At 46.2% G+C, this 27,252-nt stretch overlaps 1 protein-coding gene across 2 annotated transcripts in view; it reads right to left on the bottom strand.

Annotated features, from left to right (window-relative positions):
• Positions 1-1,918: 1,918 nt before the first annotated feature.
• The window catches only part of CTNNBL1 (catenin beta like 1), a 47,192-nt gene continuing 21,858 nt past the window's right edge, over positions 1,919-27,252 (bottom strand). The window contains exons 11-16 of one of the 2 annotated variants that reach the window (XM_062504882.1): positions 22,920-23,101; positions 14,670-14,767; positions 13,544-13,624; positions 7,842-7,979; positions 7,192-7,264; positions 1,919-2,169 (exon numbers count right to left, since the gene is read on the bottom strand). In XM_062504882.1, coding sequence (XP_062360866.1) covers positions 2,081-2,169; positions 7,192-7,264; positions 7,842-7,979; positions 13,544-13,624; positions 14,670-14,767; positions 22,920-23,101 — 661 coding nt within the window. In that variant the 3' untranslated portion in view covers positions 1,919-2,080. Of the gene's footprint in view, positions 2,170-7,191; positions 7,265-7,841; positions 7,980-10,801; positions 10,876-13,543; positions 13,625-14,669; positions 14,768-22,919; positions 23,102-27,252 lie in introns of those variants that run through there. The other variant, XM_062504883.1, reaches the window with a different exon arrangement.

The raw sequence follows: 27,252 nt of genomic DNA, 5'->3' as shown, positions 1-27,252 counted from the left end.
TGACAGCCCAAATGAGCTGGCCAGGAGCAGCACATTAAGCTGAATAATTACCTCAATTGATAATAGTGTGCCCAGGCAGGCCCCCAGCCTATCCCAAGGACCAAGGCAAAGGATCCAGTGTTTTCCAGCAGTGGGGTGTTGTGCCAGAGCGTGGGTGCATAGCAGGGCCTGCTGTGATTACCAGGATCAAAATTGACTGGGCTCCTTTGGAGCAATGGGGTTCCTCCCTCTGAAAGAGCTTGGAAATTAGAAGAGAATAATTTGTCATCCACCTTGTAAAAGCCTGACTTGCAGGAACCATCTCTGCACAAATTCCTCAGCAACATCTGGAGCACCCTCATCCATCATACAGACAATGGCTGGGCTGGGTGGGATGGGCACACAGCCACTCCTTAATCCCACAAATTCTTCTTTCAGCTGGGGAAGACAAAAATACTCATGGCAAGGCATTCCTGCTCCCCAGGTGCAGCGCCATGGCCCCGAGAACTGTGAGGGACAGTGCAAGGGTGGCACCATGTCCCCAGCCCTGCAGAGGGAACACCACCACACAGGACGTTGCTGAGGCTCCATCACAGGCTGTGCCCATTCCTTCACTAAGTCCCCTTTCTGCCCTGCCTCAAAGTCTCTGTCTTGCATCACTCCCTTCTCCTAAGCTCCTCCAACACAAGTGCAGAGTGAGGGAACAGCCAGTCACCTCCCGGGGGAAACCAGAGACCACCTCTGACCACAGCTCCATTGGTGTGGAAAGGGAATGATTCCCAGGCTCAAGTGAAAACCTGAACACGCCTGAAAGCTGAAGGAAAAAACACTTTAAGGAAGCAGATTGAAAACAGAAGAAAGAAGTGAGGAATTTGACAAGTTCTGCACAAAAACAAATGTATTTTTGCAGCTTTTTGTGGCTGCTGAAGCCACGACTTCCATGCTGATCCCCTGAACACCAGCGTTCAATAGCGCCAGGCCAGCAGTGCCCATGCAGTCAGGATTGAAGGAAGCCTTTAAGCTTCCCTGACAATGCATTTTTCTTGGAGATAAAAAATGAATGCTGCCAGCATGCAAATCTCTCTAAATTAGGCACAGCCCAGCTTGCAGGAGCCGTGATGGCTTGTGATGACAGTCATTAACTTCAACAGCAGAAAAGAGGATGCAGGAAAATATCCTCTGCTACTTCCTATCCCAGTTGGGAGTCCTGGCTCAGGGAAGCACTGGAGTCTGACACAACACCCAAAACCAAACCGTGGTGCAGAGGGCGATGAGAATGAGCAGTGGCCCCTTTCCCTGGGGCAGGCAGGGCTGCCCCTCTGCCCTCAGGGACTCACTGCTGCTCCAAGAGACAAGCTCCCTGTCCAGGAACCACAACACTGGTTTTCTACTGAACAAGCACAGCCAAGACCCAAAGCTGACTGTGAAAGGAAGGCAATGGAATTTGGGCATGTTACTGCTTAATTCCCCTCACTCTTCATTCTGGGTAAAAGCCGAACAGACTCATTCCCTCTTTTCCCTCTTCAGGAGAGAACAGTGACCAGTCCGTGCCAGAGTCTACTTTCAATTTCCACTCACCTTTGGGAAGATTTAACAGGAATGGCTGATGTGACCAATTTCTGGATCTCTTGTGCCACTAAAGAAGGGAAGAACTGGACACATACCACCATCTCAGCCTCCCTGGCTCCTGTCAGAGCAAGGGCTGTACATTTTCATTAATGAATCAGGCTGGAATAACTTGCAAACAGTCTCTGGAACCATCCAGGCTTCCTCTCTGCCCTCCCTGCCATGCGCACATTTGTATTGTTTCACACTGATCCTTGGCAGCTTGATTTAGGGGGAAAAAGATAAAAATGATAGGAACTTCATGCCGGCTTTGTGCTGGGTGTGCAGCTGCAGCCCCACTCCCAGAACACTGCTCAAATAACAAACCAGGAACTAAAAAAAAAGCAAACTATCTTTAATATCTCCCAAATCCCATTTAGAAGCAGTTTCATAGAAACATCACTTTCATCGTGCAATAGAGGCTGGAGGAGGGGCAGAAGGAGGGAGAACTGGTGCCACGTCCTTGTGGGCAGACACAGAGGTGTCTCCCAGGTCCTCAGAAATTCTCCAGCAGATCCAGGATCCGCTTCTGCTCGCTCTCTCGGAACTCCTGGTTCTTTCCATCCCCGATGTTCTCCGTGTACTCTGCAGGGAGAGAGCAGAGGGACACAGCTCTGAGTGCAACAGGAACAAACAAAGGGCAACAGCTCCTGCAGCCATCACAGCAGAATCTACATCCACAGTACTGCAAACAGCCAAACGGGAATTAATGCAAGGAGCATTGATGGCTTTCCTGCCCATCCCCAGGGTTAAAACTTTGCATAACAAACACCTGCTGATGCTCATTAAAGATTTTGTTGCAGACAGAGGCAGAGAACTCCCTGCTCTGGCCTGAGCAGACACCACCACCCAGGAGCACCCATTCCCTGGCATGGGAATCATGGCATTATGCTCAAGAATGCAAACAGTGCTATAAATCATTGCAAATCACTGGCTTCCTAGGTTCCTTTGGACACTGAGTGTCATCAGCAAAGGTCAGACAGGGTCTGTTAACAACTGTTAACAGACAACAACTGTTAACCATTCCCAGTCCTGACAATGTCCAAGAATCCTGAATGAGGATTTTTGCCTAGGAGACCCCAATTCCTCCATCTACCTCTTTTAACCACACAGAAGAAAAGCCACCAGTTCAGATTTAACTACAAACCAAAATCCTTGTCATCAGGCAGAGGACACCAGACCCTGACCACAGTCTTGCTCAACGATGCACACAGCCAAACACCACAGAACTAAGCATTCCCTCTGTAGCTCTCCTTCCTGATGTTCATTAGGAACTGGCAGCTCTCATCCTCTACCAGCTCCTCCTTCCTGCAACCAGAACCTGCATTTTCAATTATGGTTTAAAAAGAAAAAATGAAAAGCAGGTTCTGAGCTGTAGAAGCAAGGAGCTGAACAAATCTGAGGAAATCAGGAGCAGGCTGATGGTTAAAACAGCACTTCCCTGCTTCTGCCTGCTTGCATTCTTTTCCTTCTTCCAAACAAACAGAACAGCTTGTATTCAGCACTGAATGGTAAGTTGCTGTAGAAAGTTTGCTTTAATATTTATACGTTTAGCACAGCTACACACTCTGAGTTCCATCAAAGCCTTTGTTACAGGAGCATTGAAAGCAATGAGGACAAGCAGAAGTTAGCTGATGTGGGAGTTCTCCCTCTTGTGTGTACACTCACTCTATGCAAAAGCAGTAGAGTTCTTTGCCAAGCCTCTGGGAAAAATATTTTTAATATTCATAAACCACTCCAGTACCTGTAACATGAGCAGGTGGTAACGCTGAGGTTTGCTGCAGGTGAACCTGAGCTGCCCAGTGCTCCAGCAAAGGGACCAGCTCAGGGCACCTTCCCTCGATGGAGGAGCTCCTCTCCACAGCTCTTAAAAGCAGCAGAAAGCTCTGACAAGGACGATCTCCTTGTAGCTCCCCGTGTATGGATTGATTGCTGTGAGGCAGCCCGGCCCTGTGCTGTGTGTGCTTTGGCAGAGGGCTGCACTGGGGATCCAAACCTCAGCAGATGATCCCAGTGCATAGGGATGGGGTCCCCTTCCCAGCCAGAGCCTTCTGCCAGTGGCGTGCCCCAGGAGCTGGTGGACGAGCCAGCTCTGTCCCCAGCAGCCCCTTCCACGCTCCATCAGGGCAAGTGCCTCTGGAACAGCTGCAGTGAATGCAAGTGCTGGAGTTTATTGCAGACCAAGGGCAGCACTTCCCACCTGCAGTGGCCTCTCCAAGCCCAGGTGAGGGACAGCCATAGTCTCCACAGCCAGCAGCTCTGTCCCCAGCTGTAAGGATGGCCAGACTCCTTGGACTAGGGCTCAAGCAGGGAGCTGCTGAGTGCCACTAATGACACTGCCCTTCCTTTGTACCAGGAGATCACCCAAACAAAAACAAGACACAAATTCTTCTTATCTTGTCCAAAAGCTCAGCATTTCTCCTTCTAAACATCTAGGCTTTGTAAGACTAAAACCCCAGTGACTCCAAGGCAGAATGTTTACTGGGTTATGACAGCTGCTAATGCTCATTTGAAGCATTAGCAGCTTGAAGACACCAGATAAAACCCCCAGAACCAGGCTTAAAAAAGTAAATCTCTGACTGAGATTTTATGTATTTGCTTTTTTATTTAAAATTCTACCACTTCACTGAGACTGCTAGAAAAAAAAACAACCCAAATGTAAGCTGCCCCTGCCAACAGTTAACCAGAGCTTACACACTGCTGTAGCTACACAAAGGGAAAGGGCCCAAGATTGGTTTCTGCTTCATTAGACAAAATACAATGGTTACAGAACAGTAAAAATCAATTGGGAAATACTGAGGCTTGTAATGGATACTGGAAGCTCTGGAGCCTGCACAGATGGAGGCACCATGAGCCAGACTGAGCTCCATCCTCAGAGCACACTGCCCCTTCCTTTGTGTTTACCTGTGCTAACAGGTTTGGGCTGGAATGTGCAATTCCACATGCCCAGCTCCCAGCGTCCCCACTCACCTCACACCAGGTGTGAGGGGAGGGGCCTCTGTAGGAGCAGCTCTGACAGAGCTCCCGAGGGAGCCAGGATCAACAGCTAGTTCCTCTGGATCAGTGAGGAACAGTGAGATTTGCCATTCCAGAGCCAAGTATCACTTCAGAGAGGCCTGTGCCTCACTCCATTCCCAATGACAGATGGAGACTAGGCACCTCCCCAAGACACAGACACTGCTGCCATCCCAAATCCAGCCTCCATCCCTTAAACATCTCCCCAGCCAAGGTACACACCACTCAGTTGTTTTCTTCCAAAGCATAAACTAACTGTCCTGTTGCAAGAAATGCTTGATCTTCCAGAAAGTGTGGGAGGACTGGTCAGCCTGCAGAAATGCATTAATGAGCCTCCCGTTATTCCCTGCCCACTCCTCCCCCTTGAAAGCTCTACCATAAGAAAACAGTCTCACTTCCTTGCTTGCATCGTAAGTAATTCTGAGCCACCCCAAGGGATCCATCAGCTGTCAGGTTGCCAGAGAAACATGGAGAATATGTAGGCCATAAAAATCAAACTAAAAACTGAGCACCTAATTAGCATGCAAAAATAGAAAATAAAAACTCAACAAGAGCAAAACACTGAATGAAAAGTAAAAATAAACCAGTCCTCATCTGTCCTGAGAACAAGTTCAGAAGTAGCCTAGAAACACTCCAGCCAAGGCTCAAGCTCTGGATCTCTCAGTCACTTTCAATGGAGTCTTGTGCAGTTGACTCCAGTGAAGTTTTGGAAGCCCCTTGCTGACCCCAGCAGCATGCTGCAGGGTCCACACCCAAATCCCTGTTCCCTTTGCTTCCCTGGGAAGCTGTGTCCAGGGAACTGGCTCCTTCAGAGAAGCAGGTGCATGACCCTGATGGTGCTGCTGTTACAGGCTGGTGAGTCTGTGCTGTGGATGTGGACATGGGTGTGTAACTACTGAAATGCTCAAATTTCAGACTCCAGACTGCAGCTGAACACAGTACTGCTCTTGCCTCCTGAGTCCCACTGCAGGGACTTCAGAAGCACCCACTAGGAAATTTATCACTGAGGTTTTGACTGTTGTCTCTAAAAGTCTCTAAAACAGGCAAGTGTAAGAGTTGGGGAGAGTTGCAGTCAGAACCCAAACTCTGTACCCATCCCTGCAATATTAACAAGCCAATGTGCCCCTTCAGGCAGGGAATGTGGTGCTGCTGCTGAGACCACCCAACCCAGCATGACCCTGAGCTGGCAACAGCCATTACAACCGTGGAGAAAGTTTCACAATGCAAGTCACTGTCTGGGGAAGGAAGAATCAGATGACATTTTAATGCAGCTGCCCTCCAATTCAGCTTGGTATGTAAGTCAACAAGCCAGAGCTGTGACCGTGAGGTGTGCAAATCCAGCAAGGTGTGCAGACAACTCCCTCAGGGACACACAGCCCAGGGCAAGTGTGGGAATCTGAACATGGACGTGTGCTGTACTCCACATTGGAAAGGGGCAGTTTAGAGGCAGGAACTTTCAAATATCACAATTAAAATCAGAAAAGACATCCTGTGTAGCCCCCCCTGCTCACCAGCAGGCATTAACTTACACTTTGTGGCCAAGGACAAGGGCCAAAGAGATTGCTGCAGGTAATCTCACAATGTCAGAAAATCACTCTTCGTCATACCAACCAGCCTAATGATTCCTTTCTTCCTGCATATGAAACAGGTTCTCCAGGATATAAGCTGTGTGTACCTGCCATTGTTGAAGTGGGGGCAACAAAAGCCCAGAAGAACGGTGTTGTTCCCAAAGAAAGTAGGAACATTGAAAGACATCCCACAGCCCAGTATCCCAGAAACGCTGCCAAACTTCCTTTCTCTCTAGAAGTAAAATAGACTCCTTGCCCCATCCTGAAAACAACATAGCCCCTTTGGAGCAGATACATTCCATAAGGAAGCATCTTCTCTGGGCAGCTCTGGTTCCTTGCTGCTCCCACTAAGCCTCTCAGCTCCAAGGGGCCATGGGAAGAGGCTGAATCCTGCCCTCCTCTCCTCCATTCCACAGGCAGCTGCTGCTACTGAAGGACAGCGGGCAGAGGAGGGCCACAGCTCAAATAGGCACTGCTCTAATTCACCATGAGCATTAAAAATAACAAGCAGTACTTTAAAACCGGGATTGCAAATCACAACAGCTACATTTTAAAGCTATGGAGGATACTTTAATGCTATAATCCATATTAATCTGACACTAAGAACAAGACAAATACACCATAGGTACTAATATGGTGCAGATGGTAAAGTGCAAGGCCATGTTAATGAAAGATGAGACTCCACTATTCTTCCCTCTAGCAGGCGTGTACACTTCCCTTAAATATTTACTCTCACGTTAATGTCAGCAGTGAATTCCAGCCAGGCTGGAGCTGATGGAAACGTGGAGTGATGTGCTGCTCTCTGACAGCAGCTACAGCAAGTGTCCTAACTCAGAGGCAAAGCAAAGCACGCCACTAATCAGGGTGATTCCAGCCCTGCCAGGATCTTGGAACACTGCTCAGCTGCTGCCTGGAGATGCTCAGGAAGCCAAGGAGAATTACATGTGAAGGCTCATCCTGCAAAGCAATGCCCAAGCTGTCCCTGGTAGCGATGAGACACTTGCACAAAGATATCTTTACTCACCCTTCAGGATGTGTCGAACAATTTTAATAGAGCTGCCTCTCATGTTCAGGATCTGGTGGACTCTCTGACGAATCTGATGGGGAGTAGGAGAGAGAAGAAAGAGATCTTCAACACAAGTCCATGCACAGTCCCACTTTTTCCCATGCTGAGGGATAAGCAGAGACCTGAGCACCACAAAAATTAACTCAGTCTTGGCAGGAGCAGCCAGGAAGGCACATGGCACAGAAATAAGAAGCCACAGAATGCATTCACAAACCCCAATGTATTCACAGAGGAAGCAGAGATGCAGCATTTTGCACAGATCAAGAAAAGCTGTAGCTGCGCTCTTGGAAGACCTCCCAAGAGCAGGTCCCTTTCCCCTCCTCCCTCAGCAATGGCATCAACGTGGCCTTTCCATTTCAAACCCTGACCTCGCTGACACAGATGATATTAATTTAGTGACAACAATCAGCTTCTGTCCCCACTAATGCCCTCCTATCTGCTGCAACTTGATGGAACTGTATGGACACAAGTGCAACAAACAGGAGGTTTCCTCCCCAAAAGGGAATTACAGAAACAATTACTCAACACAGCATTTGCAAGGATTTAGAGCCTTGTCTGCACCATGAATGGAAACAGAGATGATCTGCCAACGTTGTATGCAGCTTTACCTGGGGAACGTTGGCATTACAGATCTCTGCCATGATGTAACAGATGAGCTGCAGCACAAAGAGCCCAGCATCCAGACGACGGAGATAGAATTCATCTTCCATGTCATCATCTATGATCTCTCCTCGACGCACCATGTCCTGTAAAGCCACACAAAGGAAAAGTGTAAGGATTCTATCAGAGCACTACCCATTAGGAGTGGCAAAATGTTGGTGATATTTGTGGTTTCTTAAGAACTTTTTTGTACCCCCAAACATTATCAGCCATATATTTATCAAAGAAGCATTTTTAATAATTCATTTAAATTCACAAAATGTTTCACTCAGTTTTGAAGAAGTTTTGCCTTTGCTGGTCATTAACTGTGTCCATCTACAAGTCAAAATTTTAATTTAAACATACAAATCACATTTCTACATTGAGGGGTCAGAGTGTATGACTATGTAACAGACCCGTGTATCCACAATTTACAACTTCTTTGTCAGAACCTTGTCAGGAACAAAACCTGCTCATTTACTGACCATCTGAGGGTGCTGTTTGGCAGTGCAGAACATGACTCCAGCACACTCTAAGACCTATCAGGCTTCTAGCTTCATTTTTGACTGACAGATGAGAAAAGACATCTGAAAATCCTGCACAAGGACAGCATTTCCATGCCCAGCCAGGCTCTTCCAGCTGTGTTTCTAAGAGGTGCTGCCAGGACAGACCCAGGACAGGGTTTTTCAGTCAAAGAGTGATGACTCCCATGGGAATGATGACCCACCACCCATCCTTCCTCTGTATACAGGAGTTTCACTAGAGAGACCTGCCCGGAGGGAGACCAGATGAAGAATGAAAGAGGCCATTCCATTCCTCCATTCCACTCCATCCCTCATGTCCAGAGAGCCCATCTTCTTCAAAACACTGGCAAGAGCCACCTGGCAGCAAGCTCAGCTCCTCTGAGCTGGCCCCAGGATGTGCCTGTGCTCCATCCTCATGGGGGCTGACAGGCCCAAACAACTGTGTCACGTGTCACCTTCTGCATTTTGGGGTTTGTCTTGTGGTTTCTTTCTTAAACAAAGGAAGCAGCTCGTCAGCCCCCAGGCTCACTGCAGCTCTGTGATTTATTCTGCAGCCGTCTGGCAGAGCAATATTTCCTCATTAGAGCCATCACCTGTGAGCACTCCGTACCTGCAACGCTCCACAGGACGCGCCTCCTCAGACACACATGCTCCAGGCACGAGCACATGCAAGGTCACCAGCACCAAAGCTGACTGAGGCTGCCAAATTTTGCTGTTCTCTCAAGCCAAGCCCTTGCACCTAATGGTGAGTTGAGGGTTTTAGGCGTTAAGAAGGAAAATGAGCCCTGTGCAACTCTCCCTAGAGGGGGGCAATGGATGCTCCCTGGAGAGAAGTCTGATGGAATGACTTATACAGCTGATTCTCACTTTCTCTTGAAAGGGAGAGAAAAGCTTGGGTAGTGAAATACTTCTTTCCTCCTAGAAATCCAGTCTGCCAGTAAAAGAACAAGTTTAGAAGCCAGTGCCTTCTTAATTGTGTTGTGAAATCAACTGCTTTGGCTACACTCAGATGTGATGCTTTAGCATCAGATCCTGAAGACTCCAAGACATGCATGACAGTCATTTACTCCAGGTGCTCAAAATCATGGGCACAGGCATGACTGGGCAAAGCCTGCATGTGAGCTCTTGCCAGTAAATAGAAAAATCCAATTTTGTGCAGAGAGTGACTTCCCTCATCCTAAATCCATGCCAAATGGCTCAAATCTGGTCTCTAAAGCTAAACAATGATGAGTCTGGCTAGTGAGAGAGCCGAACACTGACTGAATTATATTAAAAAAAAACCTCAAAAAAGACAACGCACTCACTCCTGAACCACTGCTCACACTCCACACTGCACACAGGCTCACTGGCTGCTCTGCTCAACAGTGCTAAATTCCTGAGCAGAAAAACCTCCACAGGCCAGGACTCTGACTCTCCAGATCAAGAAACACAGGCTGGGACTGCTCTGTATTCTGATCCGAGCACGGCGATCACAGGAGCTGGAGCCAGGCAGCCACGCTCTTGATTACGCAGCAGTAGCAGCTCTAACAGCCCCTCTCAGCAGAGAAGGTTATTTTGTGCAGTAAATTAAGCAGATATGAATTAGAAGACAAGTACAGTTTTAAGGTGCCTTTTCACAGTCCTCTTATTTATTTTTTTTTAAACCACAGCCACCCTTTCAGTGCTAATCTGCCTCCAGTACAGTACCAAGCAGCCCCTTTCCTACTTGGTCTCTCTTTCAAAGCTGTCAGTCGCTAACCTCCAAATGAGCACTCAGGTGCCATTTCTAATCTGCCAGCAATATGTACTGAGATGCCCCTTGCTGATGGGAGAAGACAGCAATAAGATAGGCTTCTGTGAAGCTAAAATGAGCTTCTCTCACACTAATGAGGCAGGACTGACAGGCCTCAAGGTGTCAAGTAGAGACTCCAAGCCTAAAGATGCAATGGATATGCCATGCTGTACCAAAAATCACATTTTTCCACATGGGCTCTGAAGGAGATTTCTGCATCCTCCTCCCTCCTCATCTATCACTCACCTTCCAGCATACACTGCACATCTGGGCAGAACAAAAGGAATGGGTACTGATCAAGAAGAAAGAACATCTCCAGAATCCTGGTTTTACATCCTCACCACGTGGAACAGTGAGGCCAATGCAGGTGGAGAAAGATGAGCATGTTCCAAATAGCTATGCACTAAAACAACCACCACAACGTGTCTCTCACTCTAAGGATGGAGTCTCTCCCTTACTACTTTCTGTCTGTATCACTGGTGAGAGCTGAGGGATGCAAGACATGCTCAGGAGGGGCCTGAAGACCACAGGCTAAGAGCCACACTCACAGCCATCACATCCTGCCCTCAGCACAGCTCCAACCAACTCAGTCTTTCTACACCAAACTGAAAGGATGGGCTGACACAAATCCTCACCTGTTATCCCCACCTGTGGACACCACTCATTCTAGGAGTTCCAACTCTTCCTTTCAAGGATGAAGTGGCTGAGCTGTAGCACAATTAGCATGTGATTTGTAAGTCATTACAGCACAAAGTGTCTGGTGAGAGTATTTTATTGCATAAACCTGATGAGCATAATTTTCTGTGGAACTATAAAAATATTCAACTATCTCTTGTCATTTCCTACCATCTTTAGAGATCATCAAGGCTATTGCTGCCACCCATAATTATACTTCATTTTAGAGAGGTAAAGGCCACAGGATGTTGCACCATTTCCTACAGAAATAATTAAAGAAATTGAGAGGAGAACAAGGTATTTTCATTAACTAAAAACTCTGAGAAAAGTGCTAAGACAGGCATCAGGTGTTGGAGACAATGCTCTCATGGACTTTGCTAGTGGGTTTCCCATGGCAATTAGCATAATCACCATATTATCACCTCTGAACCTTTCTGAACAGGTTCCACTGAAGCAAACAAGGGGGTAACACTGAGAAGGGGCTCAATGACCTCATGCTGTTTCACAGCCTAGATTAGGGTGCAGATTATTACAACTGTTCCTGCTCAAAACAGCTGAAATTCCTACCCTCCCTTCCACCCTCAACTATACCCCTACCATCACTGCCATGGGCTGAAAAGCAGGGCTATAAACCAGATCACTAAAATAAGCCAAGCTAAAAGAAATAAAAAGGAGGAGAATTGCAAGAGCAGGATCTTCTTATGCCAGCTGCACTACTAAAGATAAAGCACTCAGTCGTTCCTTGTGTAAGCAGCTTTTCACTCCTTGTAATGCAAGACTTACACCAGGATACTCTGTCCATCACACTCGGATCTGTCTCATCAGTGTAGGCTGAACCTGTAAAATCTCACCATGTATCATTTTTCCATAGGGCAAGGAGAAAGGTGAGGATCTGTATACCAGATTTTGGGGGTGCTATGTCCTCTGCTGCAAGGGGAAGGTCAAAAGCCCTCCAGTGACAGAGCAGAGTTTCTAAAGTGTTCATACAATCCACCTCAATGATTCATGTGCCACAACAAGGAACATTAAAGTGCCCCATAAATCCTGTCACAGCCAGACAGTGCTGTGATGTGACAGACAGAATGATGGCTTTTGCCTATTTCTGTGTGGGGAAAACACTTGAGCCACCTCACATCTCAGGAGACCATGTCCCACTGGCCATCTGATGATGCTACAAAATAAAGCAAATGATAATTCTCCGAAAGTGTTCCAAGCTAGGAATGAACATCAACATTGTATTTTATACAGGCTGTGGCTAATGTGTTGCACCCATGAGATGCTTCTGCCAAATCCTATTATTAGTTCTAACAGAAGGTAAAGAATTGTGGTCCATTTATTTTGGATACAGGAGGAGAATCTGGCGTTCCTTGGTTTTATTTCTCTTGCATATTTAGTAGACTCAAACGGGTTAATATTATTAATTGAAAGACTTTCCACAAAAGTGAAAACTGAAATTTGAAAGCTTTCCACAAAAGCTTCTTCATACTCAAATTCCCTCCACTCCTGCTTTGTTCTGGCTATTTACTACAGATGTTAACGTTTGCAGGCTGCTCCAGGGTGTTCCTAGGTAGAGGGCACATACCCTCACTCTGCATGTAGTATTTTAAGGCTCTGTACAGGCAGCTTCAACACACTACAAGGCTTCAGCTGAAAACCATTCTGTTCCTTTGTGTTCTAAAACCCCTCAACAACACCAAAATGTAAAGAATAAATAATTTCTTGCCCTGTTCTGAGTAGGAAGGAGAGAGCACAGAAGGAAAGCAGGAAAGGGTAAACGCTGTTTTCCTCCAGGCCACCGCTCAGCGGTGACGCTGCCGCTGTCCATATGGAGCCTGAGTGCTGGCAGCAAAAGCAGCTCCATTCATCACTCACTCCCATACCTCTTTGAGCAGCAGCAGTGCTCCCATGCCCTCGGAATGTTTGGCAGGGCCCAGAGAAGCAGCCTTGGCAGCGGGCAGGCAGCTGTTTGTTGGGGCCTGGCAGGGGGCTGCTGCCCGTGGCACGCGGAGCGCGCGGCGTGCGGGATGGCAGCTGCAGCCATTGCTCTCCATCGGTGCTAATCAATCTCACACCCTCCCCAGCACTGATACAGATAATCTTGTGGGAAGCTGGCCAAGCTCGCTAACAGCTCTGCAAGCTGCTTCCTGACTCCAGCCGCTCATTCCCTTTCAAAAGGTCTGTTTCAGCTTCAGTTCCAAGAAAGTGCTGTGCAGTACCAAGGCTCGTGTCACTCAAACATTCACTGCTGGTGTGCAGGGAGCACACAGCCCTCGGCTGCACCTCAGCCAACTCATCAACGCAGACACTTTCTCGCCACAGATCACAACTCTGCAGACCAGAGTAGGAGGCCTCACACATTATCATGTAATTGTCTCTCTGCATTTCACCTGCTCTCCATCTGCCAAACCGAGCAGGATTGCAGCCAGGTAAAAGCGAAGGCAAACAGAAGCACAGACTTAGGTACTTCTAGTAAAATTCACTCTAAGAGACAGCCAGAAGCACTTGTAGAGAAATGCTCGGCCCACTTTATCTGAGGTTACCTGGGACTTGGAAAATAAAGCAATAGGAATTAAGAGGCAGCAGCACAAGTATGAGAGCACACCTGAGAACAGTGACTAGCTGAGCCAGAAGTCCTGTGCAGATGACATGGTTGTGCAGAGGTTTTACAGACATGACTTGGCAAAACTTAAGCAATACATACGTGCTTCTCCCCATCAATCTTCTTATCAGCTGCCTGCATTGCATCCAGGTACTTAAAATACAGTTCCATCAGCCTATCAACCTGCCAGGGCAGAAGAGAGAGACATAAGCAAGAAAAAAGAATAATGCATTCATCTTTAATCCTTCATGCGATTTTGTTTTCCTCTCAGCTTCAGCCTTCACAAAGTAACAGGCAGCTCTGTCCCTCCCAGGAAGCAATGTGTTACAGAAGGAGGGTGCAAGTGCTGGTCAGATGAGCACACTGGGGCTGCAGGCGTTTGGATGTCATTCTGCAGGGAACATGGTCCCATCAGTGCCACATAAATGGCAGCAAACAGACACGTGTCCCCAGCTCACTCTCTGTGCTGTGGTCCCCCAGGCTCCTGGTTTCCCCAGTGGCTCGTCTATCTGTGCTGGATGTTCCAGCTCTCCCACTCTCCTCTGAACTATGTTAGGGCAGCTAAAATCCTATCTAGTAATTATCTACAATTGGTATAACAGGTTATGAAAAACACCTTTAAAACACACTAATGAGGAATACTAAGAAACCAGTATTTTCCCAGTGGCAGAATTTACAAATCCCTTGGGATCCTTGGTTTGCAAAAGCTACTTCTTTTCTGCAAAGCTTTGATCTATCCACCACCGTGTAAATATTTTGGGAAGAATTTCCCAGAGCAAACACCACTAAAGTGAAACAGTCTAGGAGAAGAGTGGGGAATGTTAAATATGTACCACAGCAACTCCTATACTCTCTGCAAAAGAGCTTCACCAGACACAATGGAGCCTTTCCACGTTGTCCTGATCTCAGAGGCAGCACCATGTAATACCGCAGAGCGTCTTCTATGGCCAGGTTTCAGCAGAGACACAACCCAGGACAGAACTGCTACTACCATGTGCAAGAGCAACAGAAAACAAGAGCACAGGGGATGTGGAGGCCATGCACTAAATGTCCAGTTTTGCAGTTTGTAGATACAATGTGAATGAGAGAACAAAGGTCTGTGACAGCAAAGTCTCTGCAGGCAGCTACAAGGATGGCTTTTTGTAACTCAGCAAGTACACCAGGCACCCTGAGCAAGAACCCTCCCAACCTGGGAGCCCAGAGACTGAGACACACATTCAGCACTCACCTTCTCACTGTCATTCTCTGTGAATTTATTCAGTAACCGTGTCCTCTGCTGCCCTCTCAGGTTTCGCAGAAGGGAGGCCAGGATGGAACAGACATGTTCTAGAAATACAAAATGAAAATTGCATGCTGAGATCAGGAAGAGGAGCTTATTTCCCTCTGTAACATGCCATTAAATTTACTATTAACACTCCAGCATGTAGCTGTTGATAAGCAGAACTGTGGTTCCTTCCCATCATGGTGAGGGGAGACAGAGCAGCAGTGAGAGCCACAAGCCACATTTGCAGGGAGCACAGATAGCTCCTCATTCCAGCCCAGCCAGTGAGGTCTCCTCCTCCTTTGCCTCAGGGACCTAAAGCACCCTACATAGAGCACAAGTTCCACTCTGGTCTTCTCTTGGGCCTAAAGGAGCCCTGGCCAAAGCCAGCACTGTCATCCAAATGACCCTCAGGTCACCAAAGGAGGGACAGCTACTGAAACAAGGGAGCTGGAGAAAGGGAGTCCCCTGCAGAGACTGAAGTGCTATGAGCTAGTGGAAAAATTCTCAAACCAACCACTTTCATTTACACAAAATCCCATCAGTGAATATAAATGGACCACAACAAACCAGAAACAACCAAATAAACATGTTTACAGTCTTCTGAATTGCACTTGGGGGTCATGTTTTTCAGCACAAGCCAAGGAGACAAGTAGAAAGGTCAAGGCTGCAAGCACACAGGAGACACCTGTGTCAATGTCCCACCACTGTGAGAGGTGACTGAGCCACTCGCCTCAAGCCCAACCACAGCATGCAAAGCAAAGGAGAAAGACTTGAATCTCCTTCCTTTCCCAAACCAGTCAGTCCTACTTCCCACCTGCATGACTGCATTAAACACACACCTGGTGGTTTAGCCACCCCAGCTTCTCCAAGACGTCCTCACTGTAATCTTGCTGATTAAGACTGATTGAAATTAATTGCCATAAACTTCCTCACCCATGGTGGTGGGGAGCAATGGGGCCTCAAGAACTGATATTTTCAGAGGGGGAAACACAGTGTGCAGAGGAGAGGGATCACCGTCTCACTGCCGTCACACCACGCGCTGCCCAGTCCAGAGCCACGAGCAGCCCTGATCCATCAGTCCAACACAAAGAATGAGCGACACCACTGTGTTTGCTGGGAGCTCCTGCTCCCAGCTGTGCCCTGGAAGGTGAAAGCACACAGGCTGCCAGGCCAGGGGCACCTGCGCTCCCTGCTGCACGGATTATCTGCATCCCGCACAAGGGCAGCACGAGGAGAAGCTGCGCAGGCACACACGCGCACCCCCCATTTCATTAGCCGCTTATAAATGGAGCTTCCCTTTGGAAACAGATTTCTGCCTGAGGTGCTGTCAATTTTTCATGTTCCAAGGAGATCGGGAGCGGCGCCGGCAGGAGGAGCAGGCAGATAACAGGTTTATCTGTGGCCGCACCGTGCGGCTGCTCCGTCATCCCGACAGGCTAACGGGGCTGAAGGATGGCTCCGGGGGTGTCACTGCACGCTCCCACTGCACACAAACTGTTATTCCACAAAAAGCTACACCACGTAAAGTGTTGACATTCAAAGCGTTGTAAAAACCTTCAAGTTCTTGCAAGATCCCGTTTTCTTAAGGAGAAAGAAATTCAACAAAACGAAGGGGTTTCCCCTCCCCCCCCCCATATATGCCAACATATGCTCTGTTGGTTAAGGAAGAACTCAGCATTCTGTATGTCACACTATTCTTTTCCTCAATCTTCTTTTTTTGGAAGTGTTGATGCAGCATTTTAGTAGCAGTATTCTCACCAATGATCTGTCTTCATTGCTTTTTTCCAATATTCCTTTACTAGGAAATGTATTTTAGCCATCATTTTTGCTTTGGTGGTTGTATGCAGATATTTATCTATTTTATCAATAAAATCTTTAAAACTACTGACAAGTCTAAAGGAGCTGACACAGAGGTTTTGAGAACAAGATTATTCTTTCAACATACTGCTGCAGAAAATTCAGGAAATATTCAGTTGCCTAGTCAAAATGTTCCAAGAAATATTTTGCAGAAATATTTCTGAACTATCTAAACTGGTTTTTTATCAGCTTCCTAAAAAAATAATGCAGTAGTGTGTTTTATGCCACACCCCAAAATCAAGGTTATGCCTGATAATGCAAGTCCTGGCCCAATAAATACCAACATCCATGAGCAAGGACACTGGCCAAAATGAGGGTAAACCTTGATGGAATGAGAGGCTGAGTACACGATTTAATAGATTAAAGTGTTTGCACAGCCATGGGAAGAAATACTAACCTTGGGGTTAGTAGGTTCCCACAGATGAGGTCTCAGTCTTTTACCATGGACTGACCCAATGTCCATCTCACATGTACAACATTTTAAAAGCTGTAATCACAATATTTGCTCAGGATTGGATCTCCTTTGGGAAATGGCGAGTAGCTGATGCTGTTCTGAGTCCCCAGAAGGCAGAACCTGCAGCTGCCTGGCTTTGATCTCAGTGCAGACAGAGGCCACGAGCAGTGCATTGCCCCAGGGTGAAGCCACAGGCAGCCTCCCTTCTACACAATATTCTAGGAGCTTCTCCATAGGAACGTAATACTTAGCCAAAGCCCACAACACCTGCACAAAATGCATCACCTCCAGGGAGAGCACAGACAAGGCCAGAGGCAGAGGTTGCAGGTGAGCCCTATTTCAAAGAATGACTAAATGTGATTCCTTTGAGACGCAAACACCCAAATGAGCTGCGCTGAAGCACCACAGAGATGCCTTCACAGAAATAACAGGTACCAGCTGGCAGCTACTATGCATCAAGAACATTTTTTTTCAGGCAAACATCCCAAAACCTCCACAGTTCATGGATGTGGGAAGATGGGAAGCTTCTCTCTCATCAGCCAGTAGCACTGCTGCTGCCCCATGGCTGGCTCACCTGCAAGCCCTGCTGCTTCCACCATCCCAGTCCTGCAGAGCACCATCCCAGACACATCCCTGGCTCTAGGAGGTCATATTCCATGTGCTTCCTGCAGCAGCACCAGGGTCCTGCTTAGCCCAGCATCACCTCAAGCTCTTGGGAGCCTTTCCCTCTCCAGACAGGCACAGAGACTTCAGCATGCAAGCAGTGTTTAAAACACCCTAATTAGATCGATCTTGACTTCAGCCCGGCGTGTTGGAATACAGATTAATCTATTCCATGGCTGGCACTGGCAGCTGCAACAGCAGGAGGTCCTGTCAAATCAAGCTGTAACACTACACTCCTCTGGCTTTATTACCCCCACCCCTTGCTTTTTATTTTTTTTCTTATTACATCTCATTGTAATGGACATCTGCCTGGCAGGGGAGGAAGCTCAACAGTGAGGAAGAGGAGGCAAGCATCATCCTGCAGGAAGGGGACAGTGGACAGTTCTGGATGTCAGGAACAGCAGCCGGTTAGAGGCCAAGCAGGATGATCTGGGGAACCCAGCAGAACATATTCAGGAGCCTTCTGTCTTGTAAAAAAATGCTTAAGACAAATTGTAGTTTCTAACTAGAAGCAGGAAAATACTAGAAAAAAGCAAGCCAGCTCTTTGAGATACTTCTACCCCTCCTAGGCACACAACTCTGTGCCTTCAGGGCTGCTGGGAAACCTGAATGAAGCCACTGGTGCATCCCAGTATTACAGGTGGCACTGGGACATGCTATTCCAGTGGTGTTGCATCTGATAACCTTACTTATTTTCATGTGCATTAATAATCTACATTTCAGAAAAATAACCCACTCGAGTACCACTGCATTTTGTCAAGAAAAATCTTATCTTAAAATACTGAGAACAAGCAAGAAACACCAATTTTATGGATGGGTGAAGGGGGGCCTGGGAGGGTTGGAAATGCTCCACATGCAACAGCCCTGGTGAGTCAGATCCAGCCATCAAGCTGAACATAAAACAAAATTCTTGCAATTGACTGAGAAAGTTTATTCTTCTGATGTTCTTGTAACAGAGCACGCTCACTTTAATTGAGATAAATTTAACTCTGTTCTCAGCATCATGGCTCACTCAAATCACAGGTTCCTGTCGGAGGGTGATGGTGAAATAACAAATTGGCATAATAAAGTTCTGCTTAAAACAGACTGATGCCTTCCCTGGGTGCTCACTTCTCAAGACCACCAAAAGAAAAACACTTTCTGCTGGCTAGCAGAGGGGGATCAGTTAATACCAATAACTCCTTATCAGTCCATGCTTCTGCTGTTGCCTTTTCACTTTCATGCTGCCCCATGCCCAGGGAACCTGGCTCTGCAGCAGACATTCATTCCAAGGGCTCTGATGCCTTTAGTGCATGTCACAAAGGAGTAAGAGTGTATTTACTAAGAAATGGGTTTTGTTGTTGTTTTTAAAGGGAGGGTGTAGCGGAGGATCTCTAAAAGAGGCTTTGTTATTGACAAAGGGCAAACAAGCAAAACACCCCAGTGACAGGAATTCTCCTTTGGAAACCAGCTGAACTAATTCTTAGGTTATCAAATTAAGCATTCCTAAGTAAAACTGACATCTAAGACAAGAGAAGGCTTTTAAATGAAGATGAATTGGACAAACATCCTTTTATAGTTCATTACACTCTCCAAGTGAGCAAAACTCGACTGCAAATAACCATCTTCAGAAAGAGCAGGAGGATATACAGCCTGTTGAGCCAGCTATGATTGCTTCACTAGACTCTCTAATTCAGGAGGAATTTGTGTTTTCTACATTTTTAGTTCACTGAGACTGTTCAAGAATTTCAAGCCAACATCCAGCTGTGCTGTGACTCGAGTGTGCTGAGAGCTGCTGCACCCTCAGGAACAGGGAGACACCCTGACCCTCAGCTCTGCAACAGGAAGGTTTTGGGAATGCAGATGCTCACATAACAACCCCCACATTTCAAAAGTCACAACAAAGAAGTGTTATTTAAAATCTTACCCTCTATTTTTGCCAAGAACCACACAAAGAGAGATTTCTGTCCATTCCCTGCAATCACTAAAGGGACACTGCAGTTCAACCAGCTCACAACACACAACCAGGACATGGCATCTCCTACACAGCCAGGCTGGTTCTCTCTGGCTGTCCAACCCAGCTGGGCACTCGCACGTATTGCAACCTCACAGACACAAAAAAAACTCTAAGCCATTTCTGTCTTTAGCTGCAAAATATTTCTGGTTTGAGTCGCTTCACTGCCTCAGAAAAAAGGAAATTGTTTCCAACGAGTTTTTTCTCCCAAATCTAATATCCTAATATAATGATCTGTACAAACACAGGCAAAATTCAAGTGTAGATAATGTGCACTCAGTTAGACACCACAGGCCCAATCTTCAGGCTCAGATCATCCATAAAGATGGTTAAGAAATTTTCCCCTTCTTTTTTCCTAATTACATAGTGTACATAAAGCATAAATATGTGCAGTTTGGATTTAAATTGTTCACAGGCTCCCTAGAGTAAAATAATTTTTAAACACTGACAGTGTTTAAAATGTAGCTAACCAGCACTGACACCTTTATGCTAGCATTTAGAAAGGAAGAAATACATTACAGAGAAGTTACTTTTATCAAATTTAATTTGGATTATAAATTTCTGCAATAAATAAAAGCTCAGCAAGTCACATTGAGATTTTTTTTTCACCGGGGTATTTATTATTTTGTCACATTCATAACACCGCCTTAGAGACAATAAAACAAACATGGTTTTATAGACTATCTCTTATGTAAATAGCAACACTGCTATAAAATAAAGACAAGGGGATATTTTCCTATAAACATCAGATTACATGGAGCCACTGTGGGTGCCAGCACCACCAGCCTGGTGGCATTTCAGCCACTGCACACAAAGGGACAGGCAGGACAACCCCTTCAGCAGAGCTGTTTGGTACCTCACCCAGTGCTGGAGCATTTTAGCAAGGCTGGCCTTTAGACAGCTGTAATTAGGCCCCAGGTTTCAGAGCCCACTGAGGCTTTTGTGTTTTACAGCACAGCCTGGGTTGCCCAGCCTGACACCATCCCAGCAGCAACACAGAGAAGGCAAGCACAGCCCAGCTCCTCAGAGCTGCTTTAAGTAAGTACAGATGCCACTGCTGCAAAGCCATTCCAAAGAATCCTTTACAGGAATCTCTTCCTCCATTTGGCATACACATGAAAGCCCTCCTAATACAAGACTGTTCTAATTAATTTTTTTAAACCAGATTGAACACAGGATAAAGTCTTTATGAGAAAAGATGCAGACTGAACCTGAGTGTTCTTTTTGATCAATAAACAAAGAGATAAGCAAAAAGCAGCATGGTCCTAAGACCAGAACAGCACAGGAGGAACCAGTTCCATCATGCCACGCCTGCACATTTCCTTTAAAGCCAGAGGCACCCTGGAGCCTGTGCCATGTTCCCCCCTCAGGAGTAACTACTGCATGGCTGGGGCAACACTCAGCAGAGTAAAAGCACACTCTGTGCTGCTTACACCATGTCAGGACAATGGCGTGACAGGCTCCAGGGAGCCCTGTTGAACATCTCTATTACCTCCTGTTGTTAGAAATTCAGTAACTCACCTGCCCAGTGATGCAAAACAAAGAAAATTGGACTTACTACCACAGCCTTTTAGGGAGAGTTTATTTTAATAGAACTGATTTCTGGACTCATCTTAATGTTCTCCATTTCTTCAGCATGATAATGAGATGGAGGTGTGATACAAATTCTGTTTGCATGGATCACCTAATTTTCCTGAGGCCAGATTGGCTTCTCATGCTATCACAGAAATAGTCAGGAAGTGACCCTGTCAGGACTTTCCAGACTAATCCTCACAGCAGCCAGGACTGCACACAGGTATCAACTGCAGTCTCCAGAAGCAGGAGATGAGACAGAGATTAGCTCACTTTCCAAAACTGAAAAATTAAGTCAATGGCATGAGCCAGACTCAGACCTCTACCCAGAACCTCCTACTCCAGCTGAAGCTTTCTCTGAGTAAGAAGAATTAAACAAACCTCATTTTCAAACTTCAAATGAAAATTTCGAAATATCCCCAAAATCCATCGAAGCATAAATTGTATATTTTATTACATAACCTACAGAAACCAAACCTGTCACTTCAAGTCCATTGAATTAACCCCAGACCACACGACAGCATCACCCCCTCACCATTATCTACCCAAGACAAGCAACACAAGGCAGATAAAGTAACCAGAACAGTCAGCAGGTGTGTGAATTGCTCTGGGATTGGGTGACAGGTGAGCCCCCACACTCCACCTGTGCCAGGAAAGCAGCCACTGCCACACATATGCCCAGCCCATGCCAGTGCCCATTCCTTGTCCTCAGGAGGGAGGACAAGCAGCTGCTGTCCTCAGCTCAGACAGAGAAAGGAGCTATTCAGTCCCAGCCAGTGCCTCAACCAGCACCCAGAGAGCTCTGCAGGGACAGTACCTCCCTCCTGGCCTTGGGAGAACACCTGAGTCCCACCTGAGCTGCCAGAATAGTCCCAAAGCAGGAGATTTGGGTTTAGAGCTCCCATGTTTTTGCTATTTCCTTCCACCTTTTCCCTTGGCTTGCTGCAGGAGTTCAGGATGGATCCTAGGCATATGTGAGACCCACTCACACCTCTTCAGCTTTTGACAATATTCACCCTCTGTAGAACTGAGCTGAGCAATGAAATGGCACAAAACCTTGAGCACCACTGACAGTATTTAAAGTTTCTTCCAAGACATAGTCCACTAACAAAATGGGAAAGGCAGTGCTACCAGGAGCAGGAGGGACTGACCACTCAGCTCAGCATAAAGTCCCACAGTAATTGCAGTTTTATTCCACAGTAGATCTCTGTTAAAGCAGTTTTCCAGGGCAGAGAGTTAAAAAATATAAAAAGAGAAAAAAAAACAACTTCAAAAGCAATGCAGTTTGTTTCTGCAATGCCTGATGTTCATCCAGTCACACTTCAGTGCTCAGAGCCATGAAAACACTGCTTTTGAGGTGACATTTGTAGTTGCCTCATTACTCTTTTCAAAAGAATTTTGCATCAGAGTAGGAGCTTCAAACAACAGACTCTACAGGAGTAAAATAACTTATTAACAGCCCACGAAATGGAATCACCAGGAGATGCTGATACCAAAACAAGCAGGACAAGTGTGCCCTCAACAGCCAGCTGTGTCAGGCTGGATATCCAGACCTGAAAGCTGCAAAGATGGGTGCTCTGCCCTTCCCTCTTCCCTGCAGGTACTTTTCAGATATTGGCTGTCCTGTCCATTCACCTCCTCCACAGCAGTAAGAAGGATCTAGAAGCACACCTACCTTCGTGTTCTTTTTCAGTTGTTCCAACTTTCTTTATCTTTTTGGGTGATTTCATGAAAAGAGGGAAAATGGTTCTCAGCCCAAGGATGTCCACAAACTTGTGACAGTTGTCTGTGCCCTCTGGTCCAATCATGGCATGGTCAAGCACCTTCAGGGCACTGCTGCGGGAAATCTTCTTCTCTCTGTGAAAGAGGTAAATTAAATTGTACAGAGACATAAGGAGCTTTGGAGCACTCTACTTTAAAGAGACAAGAGAAAGGAACATGACAAGGACAAGATGAAGAGTTTGAGCACAAGCTCTAAGCTAGATTTCTCTTCTAGAAGCCAAAACAATGCATCAACAGTAACTCTTTTCAAAACTGTGTCTGAGAATATTGTCTTGGTTATTTCTTTTTTAATGTCTTTTATTTCTTTTTATTTTCTATTTTTATTTCATTTTATGTATTTTATTGTCATGGGGTTTTTTTCTTATTTCTTGGCTCCTGAAGAAGATATTTTTTCACTCCTTTACAAACACTGGCACAAAACAGAAGGGGAGGCTGTGTTGGATACAAAAGGCAAGTACTATCACGCCAAAAAGATCAGGATTTTGACCTAATAATACTTTAATTTAATAAAGTAAGTTTGATGAGTGTAGCTGGGTCAGTTATAACGAAACCCCACCACCAGGAAGCACACAATGAAAGGAGGCAGACAGACCCTGGGCTCTTCTGCTTTAATGCCAGTTCAGAATGTTGATGGTGGTAACTCACACCAGCTATACAGCAATGCCCTAAAAATGATCTCCAGCTGCCCTGTACCTCACAAACCAAACCAGAGGAATTTATAATCCATCCATGGGAAAACTGAAACTGAACTGAAAAACTGGTCAATAATACAGCCCAGACTAAGTGAACATCAGTAGGAGCTAACATGAGCTTGGAGAACATAAACCACCAGTGTCCCCAAAGACCAGCCTAGGAGGACAGTCCCGACAGGACAGTCACAAGCCTCACCACCTTTCACTCAGCCACCAGGACCCCATGTCCATCAGCAGGGGCTCTTCAAAGCCTCCAGAGAGCTGTGAAAAACAACTTCCCTGGAGAGACCCGACTTCATGAGCCCCTAACAACAGGCAACCTAAAATACCCATATATGAACACCCCAGCCTGAAAGAAAATGACCCTGCCCAGCTCAGCCACAGGCACTTCTGACACCATGGTGGGAGGGAAGCAGGGGAGCTGGACTCTGAGTTCCCTCCAGGAGCCACAGGCTGTGCAGGAGGGTGGTTTGGCACCCCCACATCCCCACTACAGAGAGCTAAAAATAAAGTACTCCTTAGGCCAGATGACACCAGAAATGTTTTCAGGGGAAGTAATTGCATATTGATCAGCATTTAGGAAGGCTCTGCAGGGTTGAGCTCTGGAATATTCATTGGGTTTAAGTTCAGGCTTTTAGGGATCAATAGCTGCTTGCCTGGACTGTCTGGAGTTGATTTTATTTGAAATATTTATTCTGCCAGAGGGCAAGCAGTTTATCTTAGTCTCATCTGCACTCATTGAGGCAACTTTTAGCTGAACACATTCACAGACAAGCAAACGTGAGAATCACCAAATGCAGAGGGGCCCCATTGTTCACGGAAACTCTGAATTACAACTTCATTCACTGGCCACTGTTTTCCTCCTTTTAACACCTTTACGTCTGAGATAACTCTTTTGATACATCTATTATTTAAAAAAATAGACGTGCTGACATTATTTGTACTTTCCACATTAGCAGAATATAGCCTTTAACTTTCCAAAACACCAGTAAAAGCAGAACACTAGACTTCCTGGGAAAGTGCATATAAAATGGTTCCGTTTAATTAACCAGAAGATTTAGTAAAGAGGCAGCTTATGTTTCCAAGGGTCATTAGGAACAGCAGGACAAGAAAACATAGAAATATTTTAATAATCATAAAAAATATACCCTGAAATAGCTACAGAACAGCTTTAGGGAGCCATATGGAGCCAACCCTGTTTGGCTGTACAAGAGACAAAAGCTTTTACTGAGGGTCAAGAAAAGTCCCAGCATAGCTGCAGGACAGAACATTTTGTGGCCCAAGTGATGCAGGTCCCTGTGAGCTCCTTGGGCTGCATTTGTCTCTGTGCATACACATACTCCTCAGTTCACAGCTGGGAAAGCCACACATCATTTTCCTGAGCCACAGAGAATCTCCCTGACACATACCCTGGGAGCAGCACAGCTGCATCTCCTCCAACCCCACACAGCTCTACAGCTAAAGCAATAAGCTGCCTGTCAGTGCACCAGGGAGCTGACAGGACAAGCCCATTTTCCTCTCTTTTGGCTAAACTGCAGTTAGGTTACGAAGGCAAGACTGAGGGACTGAGCACAAAGAAGTACTTCGTGACCTAAAAAAAACACTTAGTTTAATTCTAAGGGACATTTTTAAACTTTCTGCTGGTGCCTACTACCTTGATAGAACATCTTGGTTTTGATAAAGATGCAACATAAAATAAACAAGCTTCCCTTGGTGCAGAGATGTAAATTAAATAATTATATATAGCCCTGCTCTCATTCTACTTCCAAACTTCCTCCTTGACTCCTGCTGTCAGCAGCTTCACCCCTCTTGACCTGCTCTTCCCTCAGACCCTCTGCCCACCTCCCATGTACCCCAATTCCTTCAGGGCCAACAAAATCCCAGATCACAGCATGAGTCCAGGACCCTGTCTGGCCACAGACATGCACACAAGGCACATCAGCCACACTGGGCTCATTTTCAGGCATTACCACTGACCCCTCATAAACCAGGAGAAGTTCACATGATACAACATCACCTTTTGCTGTTGGCCATACATTTTAAGGCTCAGCACAACAGAAACCATCCTGTTCTCATGACTATCTGTAGGAGTATCATGAGCACATTAAATACTCATCGAAAGCTGCTGCAGCTCTCTGCAGGTCTGTGTGCACAACCATCAATAATGGAACAATTTGACTGGATGGATTGGGCAGCACCAGACACAGAATGCTGTGTTCCCTACAACAGTAATGGAGATTCAAGCCTGATATTTTTATTCTCACACAGCTTATCTATCTCACATCATGTCAATACACTTTCAACTTTGCCTATTTGTCCTTTCATCCACATAGGCTGTGGTATAGTGATTAACCACCTCCAAAGTAAAACCAAAAAATAACAGATCTCTGCCCCCGGCCTTCAGAGGACACCAACAGGAGAGAAAAATATTCTGCCTTGTTTGTGGGCAAGGTGGTCAATCACAACTGAATGGCATGTCTGCTCTCTGCTGTTTATCATGAAGGTATCAAGACATTACAGATGTGCAGCTCCAGATCACAACTATCCACATTCACTCCCTATTTAAAACAGATTGTGGTCACCTAAGTTTCTCTGTCCAAGAAAAACTGAGCACCTGTGAGAGCTTCTAAGCACTAGAACTAGATTAGAAGAGTTTAAAAAAAATATCAAAAAGTCAGCTGTCAGTATAGTACAAGCCTGTGGACAGTAGTGACAGAAGTTTCTGGAACAAATTCTGTCAATTGTTAGTTTTTTTTCCACTGTCACTTTACCAATCTCACTCAAACTGTAGAATCCACAGATTGAGGCCTAGGAAACGCTGTCCATCAGAGTTGCTGCTGACAGATCCATCACACTCTGTCCCTCCCAACCCCTTTGCAACTACTGTGGGGGGCAAAATGCAGCCAAGGAGAAATTTTCCTCTTGTCATAATTTTCCAGCTGGGATCCTAGTGCAGAGAGTGGTAAACAGCAGAATCAAAAAATGGGTAAAAAGCTCTTAAAAATCCAAACACTGAATCCCACCCACATGGCACAAGAACTCCAACTAATTAGTTCTGCAAGGCTGGTTTTAGCAGCTTAGGACTTCAGGCAGAGGGAGGCCTCCCTCCGTTCTTAGTTTTGGAGCTTTTCCTTAATTAGCCTCAAGAAAACCCAGTGTTCCTATTTGAATAATCCAAGCTGGGTTATTTATTCAGTTCCCTGCTGCCACACATTCCCCAGCCCCGAGCTGCAGGAGCTCAGCATTCCTGGCTGGTGTTTGCTAACCCACCAGCACACAGCCTGGCACTCTGGGGACAGCCAGACAGAGCCTGCTGTGCCCTCCCACAGCTCTGGGGAGCCACACAGCCCAGCAGACCCACCTCGGTGCCAGGCCAGCAAGGAAAAGTGAAGACAGAGAGCAGAGAAATCCCAGAGGTTCAGGGTGTGACAAAGCACAGCACAAAAAATGCAAACCTGTGCCCCGTTCACTAAAGTAATTTTTGTATCAGCATCCACAAAATTCAGCAGCTCAGAGGCTACACAAGACAGTGGG

The sequence above is a fragment of the Cinclus cinclus genome, chromosome 18, assembly GCF_963662255.1.
Source record: "Cinclus cinclus chromosome 18, bCinCin1.1, whole genome shotgun sequence".
NCBI lineage: Eukaryota > Metazoa > Chordata > Aves > Passeriformes > Cinclidae > Cinclus > Cinclus cinclus.
Note: the sequence above shows the minus strand (reverse complement) of the source record. Positions and strands in the feature narration are given on the sequence as shown.